The 14,931-nt window shown below is 42.5% G+C and overlaps 1 protein-coding gene across 4 annotated transcripts in view; it reads left to right on the top strand.

The window, feature by feature from the left end:
• Positions 1-6,530: 6,530 nt before the first annotated feature.
• The window catches only part of sh3bgr.L (SH3 domain binding glutamate-rich protein L homeolog), a 32,972-nt gene continuing 24,571 nt past the window's right edge, over positions 6,531-14,931 (top strand). For 3 of the 4 annotated variants that reach the window (XM_018245045.2, XM_018245044.2, XM_018245042.2), the window contains exons 1-3: positions 6,531-6,735; positions 12,149-12,334; positions 14,579-14,659. In XM_018245045.2, coding sequence (XP_018100534.1) covers positions 6,691-6,735; positions 12,149-12,334; positions 14,579-14,659 — 312 coding nt within the window. In that variant the 5' untranslated portion in view covers positions 6,531-6,690. 4 annotated transcript variants of the gene reach the window in all.

Raw genomic sequence — 14,931 nt, 5'->3', positions numbered from 1 at the left:
AAAACTCTGGGTGGGCCCTGGTGTCAGTGGGGCCTCATGCTGCTAAACATTTGAGCTTTTTCATGGCCATTCCTATTCCTATTCATTCAGAGGCTAAATAGTTGGAATAATACATTATAGTATGTAAACAAAAGATACAAGGAGAATAGAGGTTGAGTGAGGAGCAGAAGAATAATAGTACTGAGAGTGGGCACTTGCTCTAAGGTTTTTTTTGGTGGGCCCCTGGTTTAAGGTTTTTGTGTGGGCCCCTGGTGTCCCAGTCCGACACTGTACTTGTGGGTCTGGAGGCTTCAGGTCACAAAGAACCATCTACTGGCTCAAGTTTTAGGCAGGTGTCAAGTCCATCTACTTGTATTGCTTGATCAGGTCAAGCAGATATTCTTTTGACCCCAGGCTACACTCAGGCCTTGCCCTAGCCCAATCTGTTCTGGCCCCATCCCCAGCCTGCCCTTTTTCTCTGTGCTGGGCCCAGATGAAATTAAAAGATCCAGACAACAGGTCCCCTTTGGAGATATCAATAGGGATGTCCTTCTTCCTCCATGATGTGAACTGATGGTTCGGACCATGGGAAAACTGGAGTGATATGGGTTCTGATGGATGTGGATACTGCTCCAGCCATCAACCTCCCAGAACAGACATTCAGGAGGTATTAGACAATACCCCCCTTTACACTTCATTACAAACCAACCATGCCTTGTTACACCTGCACCTGCCTGCAGTATAAATATAGACGACTCCTGAAAAACACTCAGCACTCTGATCCTTTGAAAACCTATCTTTATATACACTTATTGACATTTCATTACTGATATTTAATGGGATTCTTTCCCGGCAACCTTTCACCCCCCTTTATGGCTCCATAGAAACACCATTGTGTCATTACTGTAGACTCTACAGTTTCATAGCTTTAGTTTTACATAGTCAACGGTTCCTATAGTAATTGAACTTAGAGTAATTCAGCATCCGCTTTAGTAAATTAGACCTCAGAGTCTTCAAAAGGTCATGATCGAAGCCACCAATGAAAGGGAAGCAGGCAAACCCCTAGCCTTTAATATGTAAGCCTGCTTGGAGCTCTATTTTCTAGCTAGTAATCTCTAATCCACATCTTATTATTGTCATTTTGAAAATTCTCTGCTCACAATCTAGTTCTCAGTGGAGACATTTTTCTCTGAGGCCCCGAGCGCCACCTGGAGGAGCACAGCACAAGGATCCTCGTATATAGACAAAGTCTAAGATGACTGACATTCAATTAAATTTTAATACAATATGAAATCTGTGTAGCTATACATATTGCTCTTCCTCCCTCGTGTATTTACTAGTAATATCTAATTTTTAAATGAACACAAAATGTCCCTTTTACATTGTGCCCCTTTCTGCACATATCAGCCGACGAGAAACATAACGGACACGCCACATGATTGGTGCAGTATCCCTGCGCCTCCAATAATCTTCAACAGATGCTTTCCACGAGGAAAAAAAAATATAAGGAGTTTATCTTGTTGCCATGGAAACAGTGCAAAGGCAGCAGTTGTGCATGATGGGACATATAGTTACCAGAGCAGTGACTGTAGTGCCATCTTGTGGCGGCACAAGCACATTTTTTTCTCTCTTTTCTTTAATCGAATCTCTTAATTCTTTTGTTTTAATTTTTTATTCTTGGTTTATAAATTGTAATATTATTATTAAGACTAAGAACACCTTATTTGATATTGTTTTCTGCCTGGCATGCAAGGAGACACTATAACAGCGTAGAGTTCTGTAAATTCCTGATAATCCTCTTAGTACTACGGTTGCCACCTGGCTGGTATTTCATGAGCCTGGATGGGGAAACTGATGCTCGATATCAATTCTATTAATAGGGAAGGAAGCATAAAAAGGTTGCAAGGCCACTACATTCCTAAAAATATATGTATATATATATATATATATATATATATATATATATATATATATATATATATATATATAGTATTTATGGCATATTTTTATACTAGGTATAAATTGATCTCTCAGTTCATAACAACAATCAGTTATAAAGACTATTTAGGAGTAAGTAGAAGCACCGAGGGGTTTCCCGGGGTTTCAGGTTAGGCACTTGGGGGTGCCTAACATTTGGCACCCCCAAGTGCTAAACGACTTTCCTTCTCCTTTAATAGTTAGAACTTCTGAAGGTCATCCCACTTTAAAATATGAAAAACGCCAGTGTTTTTTTTTAAATTTTTATGATTTTTCGGCATACAGGTGTCACTGACATAAGATTGAGGATAATGTAGCTTCATCTTATCAGTTCGTCGGGTATAACCTGGTGAAGGAAACTCTGTCGAAAGGGGTAACGTAAAGGAAAATTTGCACTTTATTGAATTTGTGGCGTAACAATCGTTCACCTGAGCGAAAATTCGCCTGGCTATAGGGGGTGAAACTTCGTTAGTGATGAACTCTTTCGAATTGTCTTCTACGCCTGTTAGTGAATTAGTGATCTCCCTGTGGATTGGATTTCTGGTGAATTTTCACTAGCGATGGCCACTTTGCCTTTAGTAAATTTGCCCCCATGAATAGACAATATAATGGTTGGCAGTATGGCACATGAAACGTCTCTTTGGTGTACAAAATAATCATAAAAGAAAATCAACCATAGCAAAAGGACAACAATACCTCACAGCTCTATGGTCCCTGAGCTCCTCCCTTCTAACGCGTTTTGTGCCTCCTCCGGTGAAGCATCAAACTACTCAGTACAAAACCCATCACCATGTAAAATCCAGCAAGTTCTAAGCATACCTTCTAAGAACAGGTTACCACCTCTCTGTCCCCACTGCGCCCATCCTTTTCTATTTAGCAACCAGAAAAAGCATTAAAGGATAAGTAAACCTTAAAAATAAGTGAATGTAAAATTGATGAGGGTTATATTCTAAGCACTTTTGGGATGTACATTCATTATTTATTCTTTTTAAACTCCTAGATATTAAAGGAGAAGGAAAGCTACTGAAGCAGTTTATTGCCAATAGATTAGCCACAATAGAGCAAGCTATTAGACTATATTTATTCTGTAGAATGCTTTACCAGACCTGAGTAAAAAGCTCTAGAAGCTCTCTATTTGTTTAGGATAGCAGCTGCCATATTAGCTTGGTGTGACATCACTTCCTGCCTGAGCCTCTCCCTGCTCACTCATAGCTCTGGGCTCAGATTACAGCAGAGAAGGGAGGGGGAAGAGGAACAAACTGAGCATGCTCAAGCCCTAGCCCTGGAGGTTTAAGCTGAAAACAGGAAGTCTGATACAGAAGCCCATGAGTACACAATAGAAGGAAAGAAATGCTGTGTTTCTTTCGACAGAGGACTCAGAGCAGCATTACTTTGAGGGTTTACTGGTGTATTTATATAGACCTTTCTGATAAAGCTTACTTAATTTTAGCCTTTCCTTCTCCTTTACATGTACTGTTAACATGAATGAATTTTGTTACAACAGCGTCGCCTGCTGGTCATTTTCCAACAAGTCTGACCACCAAGTAGTCAAGGAAGTTGTCAGGAGAAAGAAAGAGGCTGCTCTGATGTTCTTCTGCTCAGGAACGATGTGAGAAAGGATTCTAATTGTTTTCCTAAGCAGAAGAACATCAGAGCAGCCTCTTTCTTTCTCCTGACAACTTCCTTGACTACTTGGTGGTCAGACTGGTGGGAAACTGACCAGCAGGTGGCGCTGTTATAACTTTCATTCACTTATGTTTAAAGGGGTGGTTAATTTTTAGTATGTTACAGAATGGCTAATTCTAACCAACTTTTTAATTGGCCTTCATTTTTTTCTTTTTTATAGTTATTGAATTATCTGCCTTCTTCTTCTGACTCTTTCCAGATTTCAAATGGGGGTCACTGACCTCATCTAAAAACAAATGCTCATAAGGCTACAAATATATTGTTATTGCCACTTTTTATTACTCATCTTTCTATTCTATTAGCTGTCCCCAGCACGCCCATCTTCTTCTATTTAACAGCCAAGTAAAAGCACAGATCACCACCCATCTGTCCCCTGTGCCCCTATTTTCTTTTATTCAGCAGCCAGGCTCAGCACCTCTATCTCCCCGGTGCACCCATTTCTACTTCTATTTAGCTGCCAGGAAAAAAACTTCAGTTGTCACTAGTGAACTCATCTTCTCCTTTTTAACAGCCACAATGCACAATACACCCATCATTTTCTATTCAGCAGCCAGGAAAGAGTTCGGAGAACCAATGCTTTGTACCCAGTGCACCATTTTCTTTTATTCGGCTGCCAGAGTTCAGTTCACCACCTCTCTGTCCCCAGTGAACCCTTCTGCTTTTATTCAATAGTCAGGAAAAAGGTTCCAGTTTGCCACATTTCTGTCCCTAATAATGAACCATCTTTTTCTGTTTAGCAGCCAGGAAAATAGAGTTCAGTTTAGCACCTTGTACTTGGTGATCTCGTTCCTGGATCACCGTTTCCCACAGTTCAGCCCCCAGTGCACTCATCTATTTCTATTCAAGACAAAAAGCAAAGTTTTGAACTTCTCTGTTCCCATTGCTCAGATCTTCTCCTTGTGACAGGTCACTGTTTGGTAAATAGGTGACATAGTCAGACTGTACTTTCACTCACTGGTGTGGGTTTGGTTCTATTCTCAACTCCTTGTGACCTTGGGCATGTGGGGGCTGATCATTTGCCTACCCCTAGTCTGTGCTTTCTTGCCCCTTGCTCCCTCTGACCCCCATGGGCCCCGCCGAACCAGACCTGCTCCCGACCCTGGGCGGTGCAACCTTACCTCCACCCGGCCCCGATCGCAGCCTCAACAAGATAAAATAAGGTAAGTGGTGTGGGGTTGTTGCTGAGGAGGCCAGAGCCAGAAGGGGGTTGCGTCTGTGGCAGGGGCAGAAGGGAGTTGCAGCTAGGGTCCCAATGGGCCCTGGACCCCCAAGACCAATGCTACTTGCCCCAGCTGCTGCATGTCACTACTTGTTACTGCATTAGCCACCATTTTTCACATGCGCATACCGTGGGGGCACCTAGCCAGCTTGGTCTGCATCTGGTTAAAGGAGAACTAAACCCTCAATATGAATATGGCTAAAATTCCATATTTTATATGCTGAATTTATTGCACCAGCCTAAAGTTTCAGCTTGTCAATAGCAGCAACGATCCAGGACTTCAAACTTTCACAGGGGGTCACCATCTTGGAAAGTGTCTGTGACACTCACATGCTCAGTGGGCTCTGATTGGCTTTTGAGAAGCTAAGCTTAGGGCTCGTCACTAATTATCCAGCAGAAAATGAGCTTCCCTGGCTGTAATATAAGCTGATGCTACAGGTTTGCTGATTATTAATTTCTGATGCTAATTGCACTGGTTTCTGTGCTGCCATGTAGTAATTATCTGTATTAATTACTAATCAGCCTTATATTGTGACATTTCTATTCTATGTGTACTGTATATTGTGAGTGGGTCCCTAAGCTCAGTAAGTGACAGCAGCACAGAGCATGTGCAGTGAATCAGCAGAAAAGAAGATGGGGAGCTACTGGGGCATCTTTGGAGACACAGATCTTTACTGCTAAAGGGCTGTGGTTGCCTTGGGCTGTTACAGAAGCACAAAACATCATGTACAATATTTATAGCTACTTATTTAGATAGGCTTTAGTTCTCCTTTACAAATTAACATAGTAAGTTTAGTTGAAAAAAAATGTCCATCAAGTTCAACCTTTTAAGTCTATATATAACCTGCCTAACTGCTACTTGATTCAGAGGGAGGCAAAAAAACCCATTTGAAGCCTCTCCAATTTGCCTCAGAGGGGAGCAATTTACCACTGGTACAGATCCAAGTGCTTTAATTTCCCTAATTTATACAATGCTGAGGAACAGAGACATTGATGTATTCATGGGGCAAAGTGCATGGAATCCACTCAATATACAGTATATATATATATATATATATATATATATATATATATATATATATATACACTAGACATTAAGCCCATTAAATTAACGGGCGCTAGAACGGGCCGCCAGAGACGGTCCGTGGGGCACATGCGCAGTAGCGCAATCCCACTGACACAGGGACAGAGACACTTCAACTTTATTATATAGGATATATATATATAGAATCAGTATGGAAATGTGTCTATTAAACACTGCTTCCAATGGGGCAGAAGGGCAGCCACTGAAACTGGAGGATGCTAACTGCTGACTAGTTGCTATGGGTTACTAGACTGAGTGCAAATGTTACCCCTTCTATTACATTACCCCCACCTTTTAGAATAAAAATGCAGGAATATTTACAGGAATTAAATATAATGATATATATATATATTCAAATATAATAAATCTGGACTGAAATTCCGCGCAGCACAGACAGGATTCCATATCTATCCCAACGGTTTCCCTAACAATAACTGGGCCAAACGCCCTAACACTATAAATCAATAATTCCTATCAACTATACTCTGATTGGTTTATTGTTCTCCCTTTCCTTTTAGGGATTGCGTCAGTCCAACCTAAAGTGATAACAAGCAGTCACAACAGATGTCTTTCTCCAAACCTATCGTCGTGCCAGCTGCCTGTTCCTAAAATATCCTCAAGCCAATGATCACGTTGCAATGTCCATGGATCAGAGAGCAGGTTAGACTCACAGACACTGTGCTGGGACTCTGTCTGGATCTGTGCTCCCTGTTCCAAGTGTTCTCCCCTTTCTCTTGCGCCCAAAATGGTTATTAAGGTCTTTGTGGCTACCGTGGCAGGATCCACTGCGGTAAGTTTGAGGGTTTTTATTTCCTTTTATATGGGGGTGTTGCACGTGTCCAGTGTGAGAAAGGCATCGAGGCTGCACAGAAGAATTTCAAAACAGGAAAAACTAAATTTTTTAAAACTAAATTATGTTAAATCTGCGCGTTGGGTTACATTTATTTTTTTAATTTATTGCATTAATATATGCAAGGAAATGGCTTTTATAAGGGCTATGGCACATGATGTATTTCGCTTGTCTGTTCCCCCAAAAACACTGCACTTTTGGGGGATCATCACACCCGCAGGGCAAACTATGGCACATTCCCTTTTTGGATAACGGAAAGCAATTATGTCTCTTCCCCCAATGGGCCCCTGGGATCTATGGGTCGAAGAGACACCCTTAAAAAAAATATCAAAGACTTAAAAGGTATAACAATTACAGCAGAACGATTTTCTGCGGACCAGAACAAAATGTTGTGAAATCCCGGAAAATGTAACTCTCTATTAGGGCAGAGACACACGGGCAGATTCGGGGAGATTAATCGCCCGACGACAAATCTCCTCTTCTTCAGGGGTGACTAATCTCCCCGAACTGCCTTCCCGCCGGCTAGAATGAAAATCGCCGGCGGGATGGCACTCTTAGCACTTTGTTTTCCGAAGTCGCCTGAAGTTGTCTCACGAGGAAACGGGCGACTTCGAAAAATGAATCGATCCAAGGGCCATCTCGCCGGTGATTTTCATTCTAGCCATCGGGAAGGCAGTTCGGGGAGATTAGTCGCCCCAAAGAAGAGGAGATTTGTCGCCGGCCACTAATCTCCCCGAATCTGCCTGTGTGTCTCTGCCCTTAGATATTATATACAGTATTGGTGGGACCACGAAAAAAAGTTTAAAAAAGGGTATGTATTTCACTATAATACACAAAAGCCATGAATATCTTGTAAATTATATCCTTATAAACTGTGAGTTCTGATGTCATCAGTTATAAACGGTGAGTTATGTCATTTCTGTCACATGACTCACTGAAATTTGTGTATTATAATAAATAAAGTACCCCCAGTTGTAAAATATCAGGATATTAGAAATTACCTCGGAGTTCCATGACCTGTATAAAAACACTCGTGTTTTTATATGGTCATGAAACTCCTCGGTAACTTGTAATATCCTTATATTTTACAAGAGGGGGTACTTTATTCACTATGTATAACATATTTTCAGTGAGTACATCAGTGCTGTCCAAAACAGTAAGTAAGTGAATCCAGTGATTGGATTACTTTTCTAGAGTCATAAAAATTGTGTTTTCTCCCTCCAGGCATGATTTAATTGGGCAAACGATTGAACTTGCTGAAATGTTCATTTTTTTCAACCTCATCCATTATGTAACTATGTAACCAGCGGCCCTCCAGCTGTTGTTATAATGCAACTTACAGTATCCCAGTCAGTGAAGTAACTAGATATTACTGGACCCCACAGCAAATTATTTTTCAGGCCCCCTAAATGCCTAGAAGTTTATTTGTTTTACCAATATTTATTGAAATTGTAAATGAATTCGGGCCTTATGGGGTCCCTATACCTCCTGGGCCCCCCTGCAGGGTCTGCTTCCTCTGTAGTTACACCCCTAATCCCAGCCAACTCGTACAAAGGGGTGTTCCTGGCACATGGTTTTGGCATTACCAGAGCCTTGGTATTTTCAAATATAAAATGTTTTAAAACTTTGCCTGCAAGGGCCGATCCCACATACTTGCTATGCAATATGCTCAGTGCTTAATAAATAAGATTAAATGCAAAATAAAGGCACAGCTCATGTATCCTTAATAGTGTTAATAATGTGTCTGGAAGGCTTGGGAGAAGGTATTTGGGAGGCCGGTGGGGTTACAAGTTGAGATGGGTGAAGGGACAGTAGGCAGGGGGGGAGGGAGACGAGTTTCCTTATATATCCCTGTCTGACAACTGATCCCACATACTGTAACTTGGTGCCTTGCATTTCACAGCCACTCAAAAGACTTTATCAGCTTTGCTCTGAGAGATATAACAGGGGACACAGAGACACTTCCAGACGCATTCCGTAGGGATAAGATAAAATGTGCCCAAATGTCTTGTTTTCCTGCAGCTGTAAGGGCAGAGACACACGCTCAGATTCGGGGAGATTTAGTCGCCCGGTCAGTGCCGGTCCAGCCCAGCCAGTAGCCCTAGGCGAGGAAAGACGTGTGCGTGCCTGCGCAGAAAACCTCGTGTGAGCATGCACGTGAAACTGCATGCGCGAAAAGTCCCGCAGGTGAAAAAAAAAAACGATTGCGCCGCAAAAAGGACACCGGCCAGAGCACTAATCGTGGACTGGACTAGGGGGTAGGAGAGGCAGAGAAGGTGCATGCCTGGTGCCCCCCAAAGCTTTGTGCCCTAGGCACGTGCCTACTCTGCATACACCTAGTTCTTGCCCTGGTGATAAACTACCTCTTATTCGGGGCGACTAATCTCCCGAACTACCTCCCGCCGGCTAGAATGTAAATCGCCGGCAGGATGGTACTCGGAGCACTTCGTTTTCTGAAGTCGTCCAAAGTTTCCTCATGAGGAAAATAAAAAAATAAAGAGTGCCATTCCACTGGCGATTCACATTTTAGCTGGCGGGAGGCAGTTTCGTTGAGGGAGATTAGTCGCCCCGATTAGTCTGGGCGACTAAACTCCCAGAATCTGAGCGTGTGTCTCTGCCCTAAGTGCTGCTTCCAGGCATTGCTGGGGCCCAGGGCAGAAATAATATTGCTGGGCCCTCAGATCCATGGCAACAGCTATGATTTCATAGTCTGTTATCTGAGCCCCCCACACACACTTTTACTACACAACAAAAATAGTGACACACAAACATTTTGACAGACAAAATCAGCGATGGGCTGGGGGGTCCACCAGGGCTGCTGTCTCAGGGGTCCACACAGACTCCGGGGTCTCTGCCCCAGGCGAAACCCCCTCCACCAATGCGCCCCCTGCCCTAGTCTCAACCTACTTCTACTACTGGGCCCCAGCTGCAATCCCCTCTGCCTCTGGGCCCCCCACTTCCACTGCACCCCCCTCGGCTCCCCTTTAAGCACACCTTATATTACTGTATCTTGTTGCGCATCAATCAGGGCCAGGATGGAGGTAAGCGTGCAGTTCCCAGGGCAGGGAGCAGGTCTAGGCCACCATTGCCACTGGGTTGTTTTCCAGTCTGACCGTGGACAAAATGGGCCTCATTTTAACAATCAGTTGGTACAATGAGCTTTCTCTGGGTCAGATCAGAAAGGAACAATTAAAGATGGAGTGGGAAATATGGCAGAATTTACTATAAAATGTAGTTAGTAAATTGCAACTCACTCGGGGGAGCATTCCCCAAAGATGCAGAGTAGAGAGCGTGTTCTAATGAGATTCTGCTGTAATATACTGGCCAGTTTCCCCAGCAATGCCGTGTAGTCTGGCACGTGTGTGTCAAAGAGAAATAACATTTGCACAAATAAGAATAAAACTTCACGTCTTACAATGTAATATTGAGCATTTTAAGGCCTGCTTGAAGGTGGTGTAATCCTTTGGCAAACATGACTTTTTCCGTAAGAAGTTTTATTACATTCACCGGCCACTGGGGCAAACTTTAACATTCGCAATCTTTCTTCCAGTTTCTGGAAATTCCCACATTTTTCTACTGCGCATATTTTTCCCAGTTACCGACTTTCATTTCACATCCGAAATGCATATTGATCATAATCATAATCTAGAATATACAGGATTCTGTTCAAATACTTCTACCAACAACCAATAGTCCGGCTTGTTGATTATTACACGTGTTCCCTCAAAACATAACTGTGAATCAGACTTAGGGGCCCATTTACTTAGTTCGAGTGAAGGAATAGAGGAAAAATTGTTTGAATTTCGAATGGTCGAATATGGCTACTTCGACCATCGAATGGGCTACTTCGACCTTCGACTACGACCTTCGACTTTGAATCGAACGATTCGAACTAAAAATCGTTCGACTATTCGACCATTCGATAGTCGAAGTACTGTCTCTTTAAAAATGTCTTCAACCCCCTAGTTCGCCACCTAAAACCTACCGAGGCCAATGTTAGCCTATGGGGAAGGTCCCCATAGGCTTCCTAACAATTTCCTGATTGTTAGGAATAAGGAATATCCTTCGATCGATGGATTAAAATCCTTCGATCGAAGGAATAGCGCAAAATCCTTCGACTTCGATATTCAAAGTCAAGGATTTTACTTCGACGGTCGAATATCGAGGGTTAATTAATCATCGATATTCGACCTTAGGTAAATGTGCCTCTTAGAGAACTTGAATGCAATCTTGTTTCAACCCTATAAACGCATAGGGGCAGATTTACAGAAGAGCGAAGTGGCTAACGCTAGTGACTTTTCGTCAGCGTAGCAACCGGCAGGGACATCGGCAATTTACTAACAGCCACAGGCGCCAATTCTTTAGTGAAAAGGACCGTCGATATCGGTCATTCGCACCCTATCGGCAGGCGACTTTTCGCTCTGACGAACGGACGTTACTACGCAAATTCAGTAAAATGCGGATTTTACTGAACGTTACCTCTTTTACCAGAGTTGACTTCACCACCTCAGACCAGGCGAAGTGCTATAAAGCAGCGAGATCTTCCTCAATCTTCCTCACTTACATCATAGCCTGTCTGCCGAAAATGCATTAAAGTTCAAAAAATGCTGGCGACTTTTCCTTTTTTGATGCTGAATTGCTTGAAAAAGTCCTGACTTGAACTTTTTTTGGGTAACCGGTTTTCTTCAGACATTTCCTAACATATGGAACATTCATTTTACAGTGGGCTCATGTGTAGGGAATTATATTAACTCTCTTGTCTTTATTAAGGTTCCCTGGACTTGTGTAATATAAAGCCGGAACTTAAACCATTTGCAGCAACATTTATAATAAAGACGTCCATAAACTTTAAATTACCTGCTGTAAGCAAATTGACCTAAGCGCAAGATCACTATTGAATTTTCACAAACGAACGCTAGTGCATCTGTGCTAAGAAATGCTCGCACTGCCGAAGTAATGCTAGCAAAAAGTCGCCAGCGTTCTTCGCCCGGGAAGAAACTTTGCATTTTAGTGAATTAGCGTATTCGCAGTGCATATGCGCTTGGCAAAATGGTGCGATGTGCGCAAATTGGTCGCTGGCAACAATTCGCCCTTTAGTAAATCTGCCCCATAGATTAGAGCAGTGGCGTAACTAGATGTTACTGGGCTCCACAGCAAATTCATTTTAGGGCCCCCAAGATAAAGGTTGTCCTTTTTTTTACCAATATACGTTGAAATTGCTCATTAATTAGGGCCTCCTGGGGCCCCTGTACCTCCTGGGTCCCTCTGCAGCCGCTGGGTCTGCTTCCTCTGTAGTTACACCCCTGCATTGCAGATTGTGAAGGGAAAAAATATTCTTCTCTCTCTTGAACAGATAAAAAAGAAGCAACAAGAAGTAGTGGGGTTTTTGGAGGCCAACCGAATTGACTTTGAACAAAAGGATATTGCGTGTAATGATGACAATCGCCAATGGATGAGGGAAAACGTCCCCGGGGAGAAGAAACCGGAGAATGGGATTCCTCTTCCTCCCCAGATTTTCAACGAAGAACAGTATTGTGGGGTAAGAAGTGACCCTCTCAGTCAAGGAATCTGAATTTCTAATTTTAAATAAACGATAACATAGAAGGAACAGACGTTGATGATTTTATTTAGAGAAAGTGGCCGTGTTCCCCAGATACTTCAATAGTGCCAGATTCTTGCTTCATCCATATTATTATTCAATGATATATTACTTATTAAATGAAGCAACAACCTTTGCTGCTCTGTATCTATAGAAACAGGCCAATAGGATAACCCCACCAAGTTATTAAGGGAAATTAGAACTCATTGGGGCTCATTTATCAACACTGGGCAAATTTGCCCATGGGCAGTTACCTATAGCAACCAATCAGTGATGAGCTTTTTGAAGCCAGCTGCAAGTAGAACAATGAATGTAGCAATTTGATTGGTTGTCATGGGTTACTGTCCATGGGCAAATTTGCCCAGTGTTGATAAATGACCCCCACTGTGCTGGTGAATAGAAATGGGCATGTTGATAAAATCAATAATATATATACTGTTTTTACTTAGTATGTCGGTAGGTGTGGTTAATTCAGGTATGGGATCCGTTATCCAGAAACCCGTTAACCTCTGAATTACGGGAAGGCCGTCTCCCATTGTATCCAAATTTTTAAAAAGGATTTCCTTTTTCTGTACTAAAGATTCTCATTATGGCAAATGATAACAGGGCCGGCCAATCAATTTAACTAGAACTCCCGGGATCTTGAGTAGATGGTTCAGAGATTCTTTCAGCTGAAGCTCAGTGGAGGGAATTTGCTGCATTTCCCTGGATTAGAAGCCAAAACATAGGGAATATGGATAAAAACTCATCACTAACTGGCACTGTTTGCCCTCGGGGAATTAAAAAATTCTAGGCGGCTTTTACAAAAGCACCGGGGTTTAAGCGATTGTCTTGGATAATTAGATGAGGCACGAGGAGAGCAGCGGGGAGGCACCAGTGGGAGGGGGGTTCACTTTTATTTTCATTGGCTTCTTGCCAGATAAAAAAAAAAACAAAATAAAAAAGCCTATGAATACGTAGAGCCGACCAGTGAAATCTGGCCTTAACTTCTCTTGTGCCATGTTATAATGAATATACAGTATATCCAGTGTTTTCCCTTTTCCTTTCTCTTTTACTAAATGATCTTTATTTTATAATTTTAAAGTTTATAAATCAAAATTAACTTTCACAGAGTGATATTCTGAGACAATTTGCAATTGTTTTTAATTGGGGTTTGACTTATTTAGCTTTTAATTCAGCAGCTGTCCAGTTGGCAATTTCAGCAATCTGGCTGCTAGGTTTCCAATTACCCTAACAACCATGCCTTGATTTGAATAAGAGACTGGAATATGAATAGGAGAGGCCTGAATAGAAAGAGGAGTAATAAAAAGTAGCAATAACAATAAATGTGTAGTGTTTCCGAAACATTTGGTTTTAGACGGGTTCAGTGACCCCCATGTGAAAGCTGGAAAGGGTCAGACATAGAAGGCAAATAATTAAAAAAATTATAAAAAAAGAAAAAAATGAAGACCAATTGAAAAGTTTCTTGGATTTAGCCATTCTATAACCCACTAAAAGTCAATTTAAAGGTGAACCATCCCTTTAAGAAAAGTTAAAGAATTTCCATCAACCCACACCTGACCATAACTCACCCACTCCCAACTCAGACCTGGCCGCCCCGTCCCCCCTATTTATAGACCTGCACCCGACCCACTCAGCGGTGATGTAAAGAAAAGGGCGGGTCTAGAAAGTCAGGGAATGGAAGCCAGCAGTGTGAGACGAAGGCCTGTGACCGAAAGATTCATGGTCGGACTGGGCCAGTGGGACACCAGGAGAAAACTCAGTGAGTCCCAACTCTTGTGGACCCCTCCGGCCCAGACCCGCTCCCTGCAAGACCTCCCTCTCCTGCCCCGGACTCCCGAAGAAAAAAGGGAAACATGCGGGTGCACACACGCAGGGAAGGTGGGAGGGGGCATGCAGATGGGCTGGAGGCACAGAGGTGACTTTGCACCAGGGGCCCCTGAGACAGCAGCCAATGGGCCCCCCGTCCGACCCTGCAAAGATTTTTTGCGGATCCCGTGGGTTTTTCAGGCTTGCCCGCACTTCACTAATTGTCGGCTCAACTCAACTAAAACAGCTCTGCAAATGTATCAAGAAATGAAGGCAGGTTATTGGTTACTTTTGTACCCTATAAGGACACACACACCACTCAAAGAAACTTTTCAATGTCACAAATGAATAATTAATACTTTTACTCATTCTTAGGACTTTGAATCGTTCTTTGATGCTAAAGAAGGAAATGAAATATTTGTGTTCCTGGGATTAACTCCACCTGCGAGTAAAAAGGTATGACTGTGCTTTGTGCTTATACTAAAGGATAGGACGCTCGGGCTATGGTTTGTCAGTTTTTTTGGATAATATTATTTATTGATATATTTTCATTGTAAACTCTATTGGCAATGCCCGAATGCCTTGGGTACATACAGTATACTCTCCTTAATTTTATGATGTATAAAACTTTATAAATAAAGGGGAATATTTTGATTAGGGATGCATCAAATCCAAGATTCGGCCTTTTTCAGCAGGGTTCTGCCGAATCCAAGTGCCTGGTTGAACCG

This window comes from Xenopus laevis, chromosome 2L (genome assembly GCF_017654675.1).
Source record: "Xenopus laevis strain J_2021 chromosome 2L, Xenopus_laevis_v10.1, whole genome shotgun sequence".
NCBI lineage: Eukaryota > Metazoa > Chordata > Amphibia > Anura > Pipidae > Xenopus > Xenopus laevis.
Note: the sequence above shows the minus strand (reverse complement) of the source record. Positions and strands in the feature narration are given on the sequence as shown.